General features: G+C 47.9%; 8 protein-coding genes across 8 annotated transcripts; 3 read left to right on the forward strand and 5 right to left on the reverse strand.

Annotated features, from left to right (window-relative positions):
* Nucleotides 1-260: 260 nt before the first annotated feature.
* On the reverse strand, nucleotides 261-1605 carry N7533_013480 (uncharacterized protein; the record flags this gene model as incomplete). Its single annotated transcript, XM_057110130.1, is given in 4 exon segments — nucleotides 261-845; nucleotides 905-1217; nucleotides 1229-1376; nucleotides 1455-1605. The coding sequence occupies 4 exon segments, from the start codon at nucleotides 1603-1605 to the stop codon at nucleotides 261-263; spliced, it is 1197 nt and encodes a 398-aa protein (XP_056952832.1).
* Nucleotides 1606-2870: 1265 nt separating this feature from the next.
* Nucleotides 2871-3555, forward strand: N7533_013481 (MBL fold metallo-hydrolase; the record flags this gene model as incomplete). Its single annotated transcript, XM_057110131.1, has 2 exons — nucleotides 2871-2977; nucleotides 3069-3555. 2 exons carry the CDS (start codon nucleotides 2871-2873, stop codon nucleotides 3553-3555), a joined length of 594 nt encoding a protein of 197 aa, XP_056952833.1.
* Nucleotides 3556-4130: 575 nt separating this feature from the next.
* Nucleotides 4131-5083, forward strand: N7533_013482 (Mic19 family protein; the record flags this gene model as incomplete). The annotated part of the gene is made up of 3 exons (XM_057110132.1): nucleotides 4131-4189; nucleotides 4370-4427; nucleotides 4508-5083. The coding sequence occupies 3 exons, from the start codon at nucleotides 4131-4133 to the stop codon at nucleotides 5081-5083; spliced, it is 693 nt and encodes a 230-aa protein (XP_056952834.1).
* A 304-nt stretch (nucleotides 5084-5387) lies between these two features.
* On the reverse strand, nucleotides 5388-8140 carry N7533_013483 (ribonuclease P/MRP protein subunit POP1; the record flags this gene model as incomplete). The annotated part of the gene is made up of 2 exons (XM_057110133.1): nucleotides 5388-7670; nucleotides 7742-8140. Coding segments are annotated over 2 exons (2682 nt in total), but the record flags the coding sequence as incomplete, so codon positions are not given.
* Nucleotides 8141-8521: 381 nt separating this feature from the next.
* On the reverse strand, nucleotides 8522-10552 carry N7533_013484 (Zn(II)2Cys6 transcription factor; the record flags this gene model as incomplete). Its single annotated transcript, XM_057110134.1, has 5 exons — nucleotides 8522-9099; nucleotides 9167-9396; nucleotides 9478-9881; nucleotides 10003-10246; nucleotides 10308-10552. 5 exons carry the CDS (start codon nucleotides 10550-10552, stop codon nucleotides 8522-8524), a joined length of 1701 nt encoding a protein of 566 aa, XP_056952836.1.
* A 459-nt stretch (nucleotides 10553-11011) lies between these two features.
* Nucleotides 11012-12705, reverse strand: N7533_013485 (vitamin H transporter; the record flags this gene model as incomplete). Its single annotated transcript, XM_057110135.1, has 3 exons — nucleotides 11012-11403; nucleotides 11456-11902; nucleotides 12039-12705. 3 exons carry the CDS (start codon nucleotides 12703-12705, stop codon nucleotides 11012-11014), a joined length of 1506 nt encoding a protein of 501 aa, XP_056952837.1.
* Nucleotides 12706-13227: 522 nt separating this feature from the next.
* N7533_013486 (uncharacterized protein) lies at nucleotides 13228-14394 on the forward strand (the record flags this gene model as incomplete). The annotated part of the gene is made up of 1 exon (XM_057110136.1): nucleotides 13228-14394. One exon carries the CDS (start codon nucleotides 13228-13230, stop codon nucleotides 14392-14394), a length of 1167 nt encoding a protein of 388 aa, XP_056952838.1.
* A 176-nt stretch (nucleotides 14395-14570) lies between these two features.
* On the reverse strand, nucleotides 14571-16725 carry N7533_013487 (putative MFS drug efflux pump; the record flags this gene model as incomplete). The annotated part of the gene is made up of 8 exons (XM_057110137.1): nucleotides 14571-14981; nucleotides 15033-15163; nucleotides 15227-15599; nucleotides 15653-16032; nucleotides 16097-16253; nucleotides 16315-16394; nucleotides 16433-16511; nucleotides 16579-16725. The coding sequence occupies 8 exons, from the start codon at nucleotides 16723-16725 to the stop codon at nucleotides 14571-14573; spliced, it is 1758 nt and encodes a 585-aa protein (XP_056952839.1).
* Nucleotides 16726-17230: the final 505 nt, after the last annotated feature.

Here is a 17230-nt window from a genome sequence, read left to right on the forward strand (position 1 = left end):
AACGTATATGAAATCCATCCATCTTTCTGGTATCCGATACTACCAAACATACCCGTAGGAGAGATTCCTGGCTAAAAGGTTGCCGGCCCGTTTAGCCGGCTACTCTGTTGACATTCCGGGCGATTGATATCTCCTCCTTTCTTTAGATAGCGTCAGATGCCCGTTGATGAACCGCCAAATACCATTACTCCTACTATTTTATTACTGTTATTACCTAGGTATATAGAAAAGCCTCTCTAGATCAGACTCAATTGCGAAACTTATATCCAGTCAAAAGCGACACGATTATCATACAGCTGTCCCGAGGTCTTGGATATCCATTCTCCCGAATCTCGATTATCCCTAGATGGTTGTTGTAAATCAGTGAGTCGGATGAATCCAGTCTTCGGTGCATTCCAGATTTCGTCGCTATCCGGCATGCAAAAATCCATGTCCGTCAAATTTAACAGGTTGCTTTTCAAGACACTACCACCTTTTTCAATAGTGCCGCCCCCGTCACGAGAGCAAAGTCTGCACAGCTTATAAAGAGCGAGTCCGAAACGCTTTATTTCCTGCACACTCACCCAGAGAAGTACAGGCGGTGCAGAAGTATGATGTCGCAAGAGCATATTGGGATTGTGAAACAGGCCGGCCCGCCGGCATGTCTCCACGAGCGATGAGAGTAATTCGTATTTTTGCGCCGGTATTTGAAAACGGAGGCCGAGGTCAAAAGCGGCCTCCTTTTTAGCCACAAAAACAGCAAATATAAGCTGTAAAAGAATAGCTTGGTAGGTTGCCATGGGCCAGGGTGTTGTTTCCTTGTCCTGGTGTGGCGTACTAGTAGATTTCGAAATACACCACTGTGACTGCATGGGTAAGGTTAGCAACGAATCCAAGCGTTTAATATCAAACTAGAAGTCCCTACTCTTTGAGCTTCAATCGAAGCAAGTAGTTTGAGATGGAAAGACATCGCCTTATTTCGTGATTCCTCGTCGCCTTTGATCCACAACCCAATCATCACCATAGATTGGAGAAGCACACACGGTTCGTTCGGGATGTCGATTGTCCCAGGATGCAAAAACGGCCAATTGGGATGGAAGTCGCGAAAATAGATATCAATGAAGTCTTGACCGACCCAGCGAGTTATTCCAGGTACCGAGCCTACCAAGTTCGTGCTGATGAATTCAGTCTCTTCAGGTTGGACTGTGGGCTTGTCATGAATCGTCTCCTGGTGAGTTCTTGAACAGACAATCCCCCTTTTTTGACATCGCTTGCAGGGAGATTCAGAATCGCAGCGTACTTTTCTCGCATTGCAAGCTCTACAGGCTTTTTGCACCCGCGCAACCGGCGGCTCTCTCCCTGGGTGGTAGTTCCGAACATGTCGACGTAAAAGATCGCTAAGTGAGAGTTAGTCCCCGCACTCTCATACACTTCTCACGAGAACAGTCATGGTACATTCCTCCTCATTAACGCACTATCACAGTAGGGACATTGAAAGCGGTCTCCTCGGTCATGAAGTGCCATGTGTCTATTCAAGTGCTCTTTCCGTTGGTAGGTAGCTTTGCATCCTGGAAAGTTACATTTGAAAGAAGGCAAATCGGATTGAGAATATGGGCGTGACGCCATCTGTTCGCATTTGATTTTTCTGTTTCTCTATAATATGTCAGATAACGAAGAGGAAGAGAAAGAATACGGCGAAGACGAAGAGAAAATCCCGAGCGGGATTCAGCCAAGCGTGGGTAGAAAGTCACGTTTCTTTTCTACCCCTGTATGCCCGATGCCCGAGTGGCAAGATTCCTGGTATGCGGCAGATTTACTAAGCCCACCTGGGCGTAGCCGGCATCCCACTCGGTCAATCCCGCCTGGTAAAACTATATGAGAAAAAATGAATATAAATTCAGGATTTTGATATCGAACATCTTTTTCGCCAAATAAACGAGGTTTTTGGTTTTTGGGGGGGGATGAAAAGAACCCAATGCCTGCTTGTTTGACTGTTCATTGTTGCCAAAGACCGTTCTTCATCCACTCCAATCCATCAGACATGTCTATCAATGACTATGCTTTATTTCACTATTTGATGTTCAATATTACCAGCTCTGGCGAGAGACCTGCAACCACTCCGTTTTCTGAGAAAAAGCTTTATTGGCACTTGATTGAATATGCAAGTGGGTGGTTTTACTAAGAAATTAATTTACATGAAGGCTCGGTGGTACTTAGATGATGGCTAGACACCGTACCTCGAACTCTCGCATAGGAACTACTAGTACCAAGTACTAGTAGTCCTCGAAACTGAAATTGTAAAAAGCAAAATATTATCCTTCTACATTCAATACTAGAGATTTATTCTACAGCTTCTGACACATTTTGCATGCCCACCTGGGCAGGTTGTAAGTATGCACGAAAGGAGTAACCAGTAAAGTTGAGTAACCTGTGGTCGCTCGTAATGCTGCACGCAGCGCAGGAAGTTTGGCCGATTGTTGAAACAGTATTCACTATAGCTATCGCGATAAATGGTTTTTAACCTCAGCCGAGGATTTTTGATTACTATGGTACTCCGCGTAAGCTCAATATTACGAGATGTAGGAGGGATGCCGACAAGCGGGATGCCGGGCGGGATGCCGAAAGTTCAAACCTAAGCTTATTCAGGGATAGAAGTTTGCAATTGTCATGTTTTGTCATTTATATGATTCCTTAGTACATTTCCGATTTTTCATCAATATTTGCCATATGCTGGGAGAAACTTGGAATATAAAAGAGTCTCCTAGAGACTGGTTGATTCACTTGATCATACAAAATTTCAAACTTCAACCGTGTTCTTTACTGAACACGCCTAAATCTCAACAATTGTCTTCACAAACTATCAAATCCTTTTCAAGAATTTCTTATTCACCATGGCTCCTACGCTCGACATCACTCATATTGGCACTGCCACTGCGATCCTGACTATCAACGGAGTGAACTTCCTAACGGATCCCTTCTCTTTTCCCTGCCGGAACTAGTTGGGACGCTGGCCGCATTGTTCTGAAAGTGACAGAAGATCCCGCTCTGCGTCTTGACCAACTTCCTATCATTGATGCTGTGCTCTTGAGCCACGAAGATCACCCGGACAACTTAGATGAGCTTGGTCGCCTGCTCCTAGACGGGCGCCGAGTCTTCACCACCGTCGATGGAGGCAAGAACCTCGCACCACGTCCAGCTGTTCATGGCATGAAGCCATGGGAGGAGATCGAGAGCAAGATCGGAGGGAAATCCTTCAAGATAATGGCTACTCCGACCCAGCACGTCCCAGGAAACGAATGTACCGGCTTTATCGTGACCGGTGAAGACTTCGGGCATGGCCGTGATGGTCTCCCCAACGCAATCTACTTTACTGGTGATACTGTCTACATCGAAGAGTTGGACTCAATTGCAGACCGATTTCACATCGTTGCCGCCGTGATGAACCTGGGTAATGCACATGCCCCCATCTCAGAAGACCCCAATGCCCCCCCTTATGCAAATAACCATGGGCGGCAAGGATGGGGCCACACTCTTTCGCGCTATCAAAGCCGACGTGCTCGTTCCGATGCACTATGAATCTTGGGGACATTTCACCCAGTTTGGTGCTGAGCTGCGCCAGGCTTTTGAGGACGAAGGTATCAGTGATAAGATCTGCTGGCTGAAGGGCGGCGAGAATATCACCGTTCTCTAGGGCTCCTGGGCGATGTATCTGGCATCTCTTTATTGTATCTACTTTTAGATGTATTATTGCATATTCTTAAAATGACCGAAAAGTGTGAAAAATTCATCTAGAATTCAAATTGAGAACACTATCATTTCCTGAGGGAGATTTGACTTGCGAAAGATCCCATCATGAATCGAGTTGTGACGTAGCATTTCTGTTTTCCGCGCCGAAGATGCTAGAAGCTTTAAATTTTACATATTCACAAGCCATTTCCAAGGTTTTAACAGTACAATACGTCCTTTATCTGCATGCTACGCGTATTAATCTCAAAGTTATCCATTTGGGGTGCCATATACTTCACACCGGAGCATGACTAAGCGCACGTGACCGAAGTATCGGAGCTTCGGGTTGACGGCGCCTCTCACACCCGCCCTTCTCTCGATCGATTTGAGGCATTGCATTGCATTCATACTCGCCATTCACAACCATGGGTGCTGGTAGTTCCAAGCCCGACGCTGCGGGCGGCTCGAAGCATGTCTTCTCCAGGTAAATTGCCCCGAAAGTGCGGAAACCCGCCTCGATCTTGCGGTGGGCGCGGAACCGCTCGATCATATCATGGAGGAGTCAATGATCAGCCATTCCGAGGATGGCACCACAGACAGACCTTTGCAAGGCGACCGTTCATATGAGAGAACAAACAATGGCTAACCCTTCGCTTCCTTCTAGCAACTCCCCTGTCCAATTCTCCTCCAACCTAGTCGAGGCCCTCCAGTCCACCTCCGAGGTTCGTTCCAACCCCAATTCAACGACCGGCAGACAAAATCCGGGCACCAGCATTGGACCAAAACATTAGAATGAAGAAAGGAAAAAAAGCTCACCCTCGAAATCATCAAACAGACGGACTCCTCCCGCGCAAAGGCAATTGAACTCGAGATCCAAAACCGCGTCTCGCAAGAACTCCAGCGCCTCCGCGAACGCGAGCAGCAAACCCTCGCCGAGATCGAAAAGCGCCTCGCCTCGTCAAAAGAAACCGGCTCCCTCCCCGTCTCAGCCGCCACCGCCCCTGCCGTCGCCCCCTCCAGCACCGGTTACCCCGTCGGCTCATTGAACCTCGATGCGCCTCGCATTCCCTTCGCCGGCCGCGAATACGAGACCCCGGCGCCCGTAGCCGCCCCCGTTGAGAACGTCCAGCAGCAGGAGCTGAACCGCGGTATCTCGCGCGACTCTGTGAACGCTGATATCGAGGCGCTCCGCACTCGTCTCGATGGCCGCAGGAAGCTGGCTGATCTGGACGAGGGTGTTTCCAAGGCCCAGTCTGCTGTTATTGGTTGTCTGCGATTGAATGATCGCCGGCCGTTGGATTGCTGGCAGGAGGTTGATGCTTTTAAGAAGGAGGTTGCACGTATGGAGGCTGCATTTGTGGATCGCATCGTCGGTTAGATAGAGTGCTCCATTGTGATAGATGTCGGCGGCGTCAGGTCGCGGCTTGGTTTGGCTTGATGTGCCATGTCCGATCTTTGGAAGCACTTTTTGTCTTACGGCAGGATTCAGTGTGGCTGCTGTACTGTATGTATAGATCGTCTTTTTTTTATTGTTTGCCATGAATCTGCATAAGATTGAATTATCCTTCTAAATGAGCTACTGGACTCGTTTTGTAGTTCATTAAACTTTTTTTATGTTTCATTCAAACTTCGTCAATTCTTTCGATGGCATAGTCACAGGGTATCAATTAACTACTACTCAATTAGACAATCTCCCAGGTTGCTAATCGGCCGACCTTCTCTCCGGCAGATCGAACGATGCAAAGCTTCTTTTCTGAGAGCTTGGCATTGGATTCGGCGACCTTTGACAATAGAATTGAGGCAATGCCAGTTCCCTTGCCTTCGGATAAGTTGTAGTTGCCTGTGGTGACAAACCCGATAAGATCATCTGCTGTGGGAATCTCTGGATGATTCAACGGGGAGTCTTCAGGTACGGCGGCGATAAGTGACTCGGTAAGTTGGCGCCGGGCTGCGTCGTCAGAAACATCAGAGGGCTTGCGGGATCCGACTTTCCCTCCACCAGATTTCTGGGCTGCTAAAGCCAATTGCAACCATTTTTGCCGGAGCGTAGGGTTTGTAGGTAGACGGTAAATTCGCGAGCAGGGAGTGGGAGTGCCGCGGTGAATTAGCGAGACATGTACGGTAGAGAGGGCCGCGGATGCAGTTTGTAGTTTGGTGAGGTTTGAAAGGATTTTGTTGGTGTCTTTTGTAGCAAATTGGAGATTGTGAAGGTCGCATGGCGGGATGCTGGCACATGGCACATCGGGCTTGACTCTGTCAGCCTCTATGCTGAGGGAAGTGGCGTTTTCAGTGACATTTTGACCTGGACCTTGAACAAGTTTCTCCCAATCGCAGGTCCAGCCACGTCCAATCTCCCCCTTTGGGTGCCCATCGCCCAGAACAAGACTGTCATATTCAACACGTCGGCCTTTGGGTCGTCGTTCCCACTCCTGTCGAGATTTCTCGGCTTCGTTCTGATTCCATTCCCACCCTGCCCGGGTACCGGGAAAATCGCCCGGGAACCATGCTTCGCCCGCTTCAAAGGCAAGCTGTTGCTGTTGCTTTACACCTCCGAATCGTGGAATGCCTCCACTTGAGAGTGGGTAGTACATGAGGGAGTACCACACCGGGGGCACGCATTTCCAAGGCAGAAGCACAGTCCACGATCCGGGTGCGGAGTTTCGCTTCAGATGAGTTCGTGACCGGTTTGCAAGTATGATTGCTGGAATCTGTGGGTCTGTCGACTTTGGGGCAGGGTACTTCCCGGGACCCGAGAGAGTACGGCGACGATTTATCGCCTTCTGGCTGGGGAGTTGACGAGCAGCTTTTAGGCGACTAGGGCGATCAAACATTGAAGAAGGTCCCTGTGTCTGGTCTGGCGACCACTTGGAAAGTAGGACGGCGAGATCATTCATATGAGATTCGCTGTCTGGAATATCGAGCTTTCGGGGAGGGAACTCAAGTCGGGGGTCGGAAATATTGAAAGACAAGAGGGCGTTTTGTGGCAATGATGAAGGATTCGATACTCCCAATAGGGCGAGCCAGATTGCCTCTGGGCTCTGTGGGGCTGGAAGCTGACTATCGGGCCCTTTGGAAGGTCGCAAAGCAGCAATTAATGCTTCCGTAGAGCCCGGACCAGTAATCTCAATGCTTCCGATTTCGAATCTGAGATCCTCAACCATAACGGGCGGACTCTGACGCTTTGATGCCTCGAGCAGATCATTCCAAAGTTGCAGGAAGGCAGAGGGATGAACGCGAACCCAAAGCTTTCGTCGAGTGATCTTGGGAACAGATGAACTCTCATGGGCGTTGGCCATTACCACATCTTCCAATTTTGGAAGAGCGCACCAGATCATGGTGACTGGTGCAGTTGGCCTCGTGGGGTGATTCATCTCAAAGGCCCAGGCTTCATGTGATCTCGTACCAGTTTTCCACTTCTTTAATTTGGGGCCCGATTCCTTTGTACTATTGATACCAACAGCGAGAAGTACAGCCTCAATTGAACTCTCCGACCCTTCAAGCTGTATCGTAGACATATAGCTCATGTCCCACGCCATGGCACCTCGAGCACCGCGTGTCCTGTGTGTGGGCCGATAGCTCTTCTCGGTAGGCGACAAGGGAATGGCGAATCGCCATAGGGGGTTCTTCGTCGTCGTGACATGAGCCCGTTTCGCATGGAACAAGTGGGTAGGAAGCCATGTTTTGCACTGTTGGCGCTTGCGGAATTTTGCGTCGGCGGGCGGAGGTCTCGAGAGTTTGTTCTTTTTGATTTTGGGGATCCGCGGCGCGATGTTGAATTGATGACTACCTTCTTCCGTCAATTTGGTGGTGGAATCTTTATCTCGAACATTCTTCGCAGCGAGGCGTTTGTTCTTCGTTCTGGCATTGAGGTTTTGCAGGCGTCGGGCAGATTCAAGACGGATGCGCATGATCTGCGTTGGTTTGCGTCTTCTAGCGGTGACGGTCGGGGTATTATCTTCGATCATCTATTTCACCGGAACACAATCGCATGGTCAGTTACCAGCCAGCTATAGCCGTAAATGGAGCTGTAACATACCTCACGCTTCGCCCGCGCCCTCAACCTCTGTGGGACCCGCTTCACATTGTGACTTGCCGTTCGACGTCGTAGGGCGCGGGGGACTTTTTGAAAAGCCCGCGTTGTCAAGGCAGTTTTTGATCGCTGAATTCCGTCCTCTAAGGCTTGGATCTCGAATGCTCGTGCGGAGGCATACGCGGCGACATCGAGTTCGCCCGTTGCGGAGAGGGCGGCATCGGTTGATTGCACGGCGAGTTGGCGCGCATCGAAGGTTTTGGCACGTCGAGCTGCGCCTCCCGTTGGGCCATAGGGCCCTGAGGCAGTTTCCTTCCTCTTTCCGGGATTGGAGGCCATCTGGTGAGCAGCTTGGATGTTGCGAAAGAATGGTTGAGCGTTGAGAATCAAAAAAAGTTGCCGGGGCTTGGCGCGTCATCGGCCCGGCCTTATCTGCTAATACCTGACTACATAACTAATGCTAAATTGTAGTTATATAGTATCTATTACTCTATGTACTATATCTACAATGAAACTGAATACTCCAGAGCATTGTAATTCCAATTCATTTATTGCCAGCTTGTTTTAAAAATAAGAAAACAAAAAAAGGTATTTCTAGGTGGGAAGAATACTAATTGATACCGGTAGCGACTAGTTCGCGAGTCCAGTGCTACATTTTGAGACCAAGAATGGACAGCTTAGAGTATAGAATTGACATTTTACCACTTCTGCATGTATGCAAAGAAGGTCAATACGTTTCCAGAATGCTGTTCGACATCCATGGATTGAATCTCTTATATCTGCTTCTCAGCCCCACTGCGGCCATGATGTTGTTCCGTCGTCTATATCAAACAACTCGGATCCTATGAGATCAGGGTAAAAGAACCCCACGTGAGATGACATGGATGAGTCATCCAAAGCTGATAGCGTATTATAATGCGCCAAAGAGCTTGCTGTAGCATTAGCGGGTGCATATTGAGCTCCCGGGCGCAATTTATGGAATTGCGATGAAACAATATCGCTTAGCAAATGAGCGGCATGACATGGTAAACCGATGGAACGGAGCCAAGTAATCAACTTGGTCACAAGACGATCGAGATCATCAACATCAACATTGGCGACACGTAGCTGATCCTCATACATATGAACGAGTCGACAAAGAGTGAGAGCAGAGAATGTTATAAGATGGTATATATGATCTGTTAGGTGTCGGGTACGATCATCTGTTGTATCAATTGCCAGGTTAATGATGGTACTAGAGAGATCAATCATATCCAGAATTATAGATCCGTCCATTAAGGATTGCGGTGATCGGGCTGATTGGTAGTATGCGAGAAGGTGGGCGAAGTGGAAACCCATCTGAAGAAATTGAGAACGAGGCTCGTCTAATTTCACATTATTAGTATTAACTTCTTGGATTCAGGATTGGCCCCTGGGTTGTGATTCAATTACCGAATAAGTTTGCCCATTCCTCTTTCCAATTTTGCAAAGCAAGCTTGGCGTCTTGTAAATTGACTTGATAGCCTTGTGGGCAACACTTTCTGTATATCACCCAGTACAACTTTACTTCGGCCACCATTCTCGCTTCGTAATTTTTGAGGTTTGAATTTTCTAGAAGATGATGACACCGATCAATATGTTCCTGGGTCAACATCGTTTGTCTGCGAGTGCCGACGCAATATCTGTCAATAGTAGTCAGTACCTAGGTATGTTTGTTTCTTCGGGAACCTTGGAATGAGATTCTCAGGTAGGTGTGGCCTTACTGTAAATGAGCAACACAGAGATGATTCCAGAGGCACCAAGCATCAATGTGACTTTCTTCAATTTCCTGTCCCGGACCAACTTTGGATAGTAGGTCAGGGAAACATGAACTGGCGAATCCCTGCTGAAGCGCATACCCAGTCAACAGCCAACTGTCGATGCTCAGGGGCTGTTGACCAATTGTCGTAGACCATAGGCTCAATATCAAGATAGCTTGAAAATGCTCTATTGACTGTGGAACCACTAGCAAAGCCCTTGAAACCAAACTCTTTGCTTCACGAAACAAGCGTGGGGCTAACTCATCTGCGAGTTCTTGCGTTGTATGTCGCACTGCGATTAATAAGACACTGCAAAGTAGCAGCGGTGACTTTCTGACTTCAGACAGAAGCTTCTCAGTTGAGACATACTCAGAAAATCTGACCCAACGGCCATAGTGAAGGCGAAACCTACTTGCATCAGCAAATGAGAGACAACTAGAGGATCAAGACCAACAGTTTGAGCAATGAGTGGGCACTGGGAGATGTGACCAATCCAACTGATATCACATCAGATAAACTGCTGGAAAGCAAATCAAATTGCTGTGGAGAAGAAACCCCAGCATCAGTAGCAGCCTCGCGGATTAAAATGACGGGCGCTGGATTTGGCTCAGCTGGTGCCCTCTGTTGTTCGGTTCTAGCCTGAGCTATGTCCGTCGAGGAATTCCGTCGATCTTTAGACTGTGTATCCAAACGATCCACTAAAGCTCCAACTGCTCGCTCAAGTCTTTCCAGTCTAATCTTTCAGAGTTGGTCGATTCATTTTCAGTTGAATGATATGGAATTCCGAGGCATACCTCAAATCTGTAGACAAATGTTGGCTGGCACCAGAATGTCTAGGGCTGTCATCATATCTCCGCTGTTGCCCGGATGGTGATCTAGACGATTCTTGGTCTAACAAATGTTCTAGAGAACACGAAAGAGATAGGGTATGACAGCGGAGACAGGTATTGCCTACCCCATCTTTGGCATAACAGCGCGTTTTGTTCTTTCGACATAGGTCACAGGCTTTTGAAGCCCTTCCCAGGCGCAGTGGCGGCATGATATCAAATAATGTACTCCCTCAGGCTCAAGTTACCCTATATACAGGCATTTCAGCGAACATCTGCAAAGTGGGTGGAAATGGTCAGCTTATTGGCGACGGATCCCCACAGGAGATGGCGCAATATCTGATCACGTGTTGGGTTATAAACAGAGAATCTACTCCGTCTACCGACAATTGTAGATAGACAAGAGAAATAAAAAAAAATTGGTGTTTAAAGATCAAATTATACATGGCGTTTAAATTTTTACCAGCTACTTAGATACGTTTAATTTCCTTCTTTCTCGTGGACACGGCCCAACTACTAGCGGCAATCTAGTATCGGGACTACACATGGACATATATACGTCCACTTCGGGGTATTAGTATAGTATTTCCTGCAGTTATGGTACTCCAGGGGCACTAATACCATTAACTTATTCTCAGTAAGACTGTATTTGAATTAGATAATCATGAAATTTATACATCCACATCTGTCCCCAAAAACTCAGAATGCCTGTTCTTTGCCTCCACCCCAGAATCCCCGCCGTCAAATAGTCGGTACAACAACTTCCAGGAGAGAATAACCACAGTAGCTGCAATTGCACAAGAAGCAGCTACTATCAATCCATACTTATAACGAGGCGCATCTGCAGACATTGTTAGATGTTTCCCGATCATATCCATCATCATCGAATCGATCATACCTTGTGTGCGAAATAATTGATTTCCGGGGAAATTTGCAAGCTGGATACACATGACATACGCAGCCAAAGCAACTGGGCGCTTATAATCTTCCATTTTTGTAGTAAGCCAGGCTGCACTGATAGCTTGTGCACTGCCCATTCCCATTTGAGTCCAAACAACGCCTCCTGCAAGTACTGATTAGCATCTCATCTTTCCCTTCTTTCTTGACGAACATACCATAGAGCACCCATTTCCCAACATTCTCTGGCGCTAATGCAAGCCATAAAAGTCCTACTGCTCCCCATAAATATCCTGCAGCAATATGAAATCCACGCTTTTGGAATCTGTCACTGCTGAAAGCGAGTGATACAGACCAAATCAAAGCACATATGCTGCCTACCGAGTTAAGCCCATTCGCTTGTAGGGAAGTAAATCCCAGAGATTTGATAATAGAGGGTGCGTAGGTATTCATCGGTGAGATCATAACCATAGAGAGCAAAGCGGCCACAAGATGGCCATATAGCCTCCAATCGCCAAAAGTGTCTAAGATGTGCGATGGTAGGACTGGTTTTCCATACCGCAATGCCTTCGTCGGGTCGTTGCATATCACCCGTGTGACAAGGATGGATGCCTCGCGCTGAGTAAAAATTGAGAATGATCTACCAAACATAGACTTGGGTCTTGCTGCATTATGGGGGAAGTATAAATAGGTGACAACTCCCAGGAAGCAAGTTAGGACTCCCTCTAAGATTCGTCAGACGTTGTCATCGAGCAGAATGTACCTACCTATGTAGGTACTAGTAGGTTGTAGCTCACATACCTATGAGAAAAAGCCATTGCCATCCATGGAGTCCACCTCGTCCACCAAGAGAGAGTAGGCCAATTGATAACGGTCCACCCAATGCTCCGGCAAAACTATTCGCGGCCCAAAAAATAGCATATCGAAATGCAAGTTCTTGGTTCGTGTAGTATTTCGAAATATACAAAGCGAATCCAGGGATATACCCGCCCTCGAGGGCTCCAATGAAGAATCGAGTGGCATAAAGGCCTGATGCATTCTTCATGAAGACTTGCGACCATGTCACAATACCCCAAAGGAACATTGTAATGGGAAGAAAGCGCTCAGGTCCAATATACTTGCTGATCATGTTGAAAGGTAACTCTGTGATGATGAATCCGACTGTAAATAGCGTCTGGGCCAGATTGACTTGCGTGTTTCCGACGTTGATGTCTTTTCGTAGGGTATCGGTGAGGGCGTTTCCAATGTTTGTACGATCAAATTGCAAAAAGCAAAAGCAAAGCACGATTGGAGGAAGAATGAAAAAGTCCACCTTTAGCAAGGCCTTTCGAACTTCTTTTGGGTCAAATTGAAGACTAGCATCATAACCTGGAACTTCAACAGTCTCGTCCACGATACTAGTGGTCGCGTCCTTGTGTTCGTCGGCACCGAATCGGCTGAAAGAGCCTTTCTCGGATATAGCACTCATGGCGATGTGAAGCATAAATTTGAGGCTGCAATTGAGATTTAACAATCCATAAATGGCTTTTTAATAATGAGAAAGAGCTCGGTGTCCTTTCAACTCTAAGCGGTGTCCTCCGATGGGTGGCCATGATATTTTATACATTTTCACTGGCAGACAACTCGAGTTCGCGAATCACCACTGGCAGTTGACACAACTATCCAACCTTTAGAATGGTCGAAGATATCATGAAAGCCAAGATGGCGTGCTTATCAGCTTCACCTATCTCGAAGCTCGATGACAGCCCCAGAAGGTGGGCCGTCACTTGATAAAGGGGGCCTTCCACGGTCAAAGCCGACGGCATGCCGGCGGCTCCTACGGGATACCGCCGGTTGGCATTTTGGGCAGCATGATGGAATAAAAATTATAACAGGCGCTTATCTTCGCAATATTTTGAGTTATTGATCAATAAGTTCACCAAAATATCCTTCTCGTTCTATTTTTCTTTTACATATTCCAGCCAAAATCGTGACTTTGCCTGCGCCGATCATGGAGCAAAACACCCTCAAAAGACGGGGCGTCGGCTTGACTGGAGTAGACAAGCAACGATCCTTCGGAGGATTTACTCTCTTCTGCCCTCTCACCAGCGACACGGCTCATCTGGTAGATATCAATGGGAACGAGGTTCATTCATGGAAGCTCCCTGGTCGAATCGGTCGTCACGCAAGACTTCTACCAAACGGAAATCTCGCGGTCAACACACTTCGACCAGCTCCGAAAGAAACAACCGCCGACGGGGGACCATTCCCATTCCTATTCTTCAACAAATATGGCGGCGGAGTGATGTCCGAGCTTGACCCAGAAGGGAATATCGTTCGCCAATTCACCGATCCCCTGGGCCATCATGACCAGTATCACTACGGCGATGGTCGGATCCTTTATACCTCCCTCGAAGCCCTGTCACCAGAAGACTCGGCCAAAGTCATCGGCGGTGTCCCAGGCAGCGAGGTTGACGGAATCACCTACGCAGATACAATCAAGGAAGTTGACGAAGCCGGAAATCTACTTTGGCAATGGAAGGTGTCTGAACGTCTACCCAGAGCGGAATATCCTCTTCAGCCTCACTACACGCGTGAGCACTATCCTCTGATTAACTCAGTCCTGCCACTACGAGACGGAAAGCACATTCTGGCATCTATGCGGTCCGTTTCAGCCGTCATAATTATTGAAAGGTCCACCGGAAACATCGTGTGGAAAATTGGATCGGAAATCCTCGCGCAGCAGCACAACGCTACAGAGTTGGAGAACGGAAACATTCTCATCTTTGACAATGGCGCATTACGCAATGGTGAATCTATCACCTACACGCGGGCAATTGAGGTTGATCGAACGACCAAAAAGATCGTCTGGGACTATCGCGATCGCTCACAGATGCTATACTTCTTTACACCATTTATGGGGAGTGCACAAAGACTCGCCAATGGCAATACTCTTTTGTGCGAAAGTGCTTTTGGTCGTCTGTTTGAAGTCACTAAGGACGGCTATATCTGCTGGGAGTATATTAACCCTCACTTCGCCCCATACCCTGATAGTGTGACCGCGAATATCTTCCCGGGGGAATCAAATGCTCTGTTCCGGGCATACCGATACTCTTTGGAAGAAATCCCTTGGTTGAAGCGGAAGTTGAGTCGAACTAACGGGTCGAAGCTGATCTGATACCTTGTCAAGCCGAGAATCCATAAGAAGACACGAAAAGAAGCGTCCCTTAGGTACAGAGTGACTGTTACCATTCCAATGTAAATATTAAGATTCATTTCTCGTACTTCAAATTTGGCTATTTCAAACTTCATGCCCACAGATAGATACAAAATTTCCATGAATATACACAATCTTTACATCACCACCGCAACGTGGTCGGTCATATACTTGGAGATGTCGCCCAGGAAGCAAGACGCCAAGATGGAGATGATTCCAAACGCGATGCTGACATAGTAAACCCATTTATATGCCTCTGCGTAAGCAATTTGGCCAGCAGCAACGACCGCCTCGTATGCCATCTCATTTCCAGCAATACCAGGGACCTGCTTGATTTCTTCTAGCAGCGATGCGCCAGTGAGCTCGATCACCTCCGTGATGACTGCGACATCTGTGATATTGAGCTGTGTTGCCATCACGCCGCCAATATAGTGTGTTGTCAGTGGGACGAATTTGGAGATGAAGACATTGTAGTAGATTGTGTAGCCGACTCCACCACCCACGACACGGATGGACAATGTAAGGGCGGAAATCGTGGCGATAAGATCCTAGCATATATTAGTATAGTTTCTTATTAGCTCAGGATGGGGATGACTTACATCAGGACAGATGATCGTAGTGATGATGGATGCTGGAACCACGATACCACCGATTCCAAGACCGGCTAGTACGAGAAGTCCCCAAAGTTGATAGAGATTATCAACACGTCCGACAGCGAGAGCTCCGCAACCTATTTTTATAACCCACTTAGTGTTTTGTCTTTGAAAGGGACTGGGAAATTGCTATCACTCACCTGCCGTCATGAGAACACTGCTAACAATCAATAGCTCCTTATTGTGTCCACGGAAAACACTGAGAAGTACGAGCACGATGCAGGCCCCTGCCAAGATACCGAAACCAACAGGCAAACTTCGAATGCCGACATCAACGGGGTCGTGGCCATAAACATTGAAAGATTCGGTCGGCCAGAACATCAGCACGGAGAAGAAGTTTGCGCCCGAGATAAATGTGATAACAAGTGTAAGACCTAGAGTGCGCGGCTCTTGTTTCAGTCGTGTAGGGAAGATGGGGTATTTGGCTCCATATATCTCCCAGAATGCAAATGCGATCAGGAGAACGGCACCAATTATCAATGGGGCAAGGACATGAGCAGAAGACCAGGGGTACTTGAAAAAATGTTAGCAATTATACTGGTTGACAATGTGGCATGAAGACTTACCATATATCCGCCCCACTGCAGACCAGCCAAAAACACAATCAACCCAGTGATACTCAGGAATCCACCAACAAAATCGATGCGACTGATAATCTCCTTCCGGCTCAGTCCAAGAGAATTGGTTCGAGGAGGAGGGAAATAGAAGAAGATCGTGACGAGCAGACCAAACCCATTCCACGCACCACAGAACGCGCCAACGTACCGCCAGTCACTATAGTATGCAATAAGCTGGGCATAAAGCACAGATGGGCAGAATGGCACGATGGAGAAGATGAGGGCCGCGACATAGACACCACGTTTGCGAGTTGGTGCCATTTCGGAGGTGGCCGCCAGTGCAGTCAATTCGTTGATACCGGCGCCAGCACCAGCGATCGCCATACCCGCTGTTTTTTCAATTAGCCTTGTACTGTGTATTCAAAGATTAAATTTATTTCGAAATATGCTTACCGATAAAGATGTTCATGGTGTTAGCCGTGCTGGATACGATCATGCCCAAACAGATGAGCGAAGCGCCCGCGATCGCAACATAGCGGCGACCGAACAAATCAGACAATGATCCGACAAAGGGGCAAATAGCGGCGAGACCAAGTAGGTTGGCAAGGACCTAGCAATTGATGGGTCAGTATCTGAAGCAGAGAGGGATGGAGGTTTTAGGGGCATCTTACAAACCAAACCCATCGGTCTGCTCCGCCAATGGATCCATAGATATAGGGAGGGATGCCACCTATCAACTCGTCAAGACCTTCTGTGTCTATACTAGTATTAGAAGCGTCTTGAACATACCAAATAGATAAACAGGAATCTGACTGCCAGTCCACAGGAAAGCCATGGCTGTGAATCCCATGAAGCGGCGAAAGGTCATCTAGAATTCCCATATTAGTATGTCGCTAAACTCCGATAATCCAGGAAAATCTCAAGAAGTTGCTCACCGGGACATCCTTCTCTGACTCATGAAGCTCTGCCTCATTGCTATGATCACTACCAACCACCTCCTGGTGACTATGGCTACTCTCATGATGCTGAATAGCCTTCTCATCCAGTGCAACCGGACGTGGGTCCTCCATTGTGCTAGTCATTGCGGGGCACTTTCAGGAGGACTAGAAGGAGGAAACTGGAATTAAAAAGGAGTTTCAGCGCAGTGCGCGACTAGGAGAAAAGAAAAGTAGAGAAAAAGACCAAGGACAGGCCACTAATAAAATCCACTGACGCGTAGTCAATCTCTACAGTTTAGGTGAGGGTGGGACCCTGGATAGATATACCCTTTGACCAGGATGCTACATAGCTGGCCAGTAGCTCTGCGGTCATGACGCACTGCAGTGACTGGCTAGAAGGGAGGCCATTATTTGCCATAACGGGTCCGTCCGTAGAGACTCGCCAATAGGAGGACCGAGCGGGCTTCATTCCAAACGAACGCGCAAGGTGTGGTGCAGATAAGCGATAGCCGGGAAGGACGAGTTCAAAATCGAGAAAATACCGAGGCAGGTCAGGCTCTTGGCCGAAATGCTTAGGGAGACTTAGGAGACTTGGACGGGTTGGGACAACTCATCCGGTGGGCTCGGGAGTGAAATGCGGGGTGAAACG

This window comes from Penicillium manginii, assembly GCF_028828005.1.
Source record: "Penicillium manginii strain IBT 31320 chromosome Unknown utg000011l:1.0-1395921.0:1.0-1396616.0, whole genome shotgun sequence".
Taxonomy (NCBI): domain Eukaryota; kingdom Fungi; phylum Ascomycota; class Eurotiomycetes; order Eurotiales; family Aspergillaceae; genus Penicillium; species Penicillium manginii.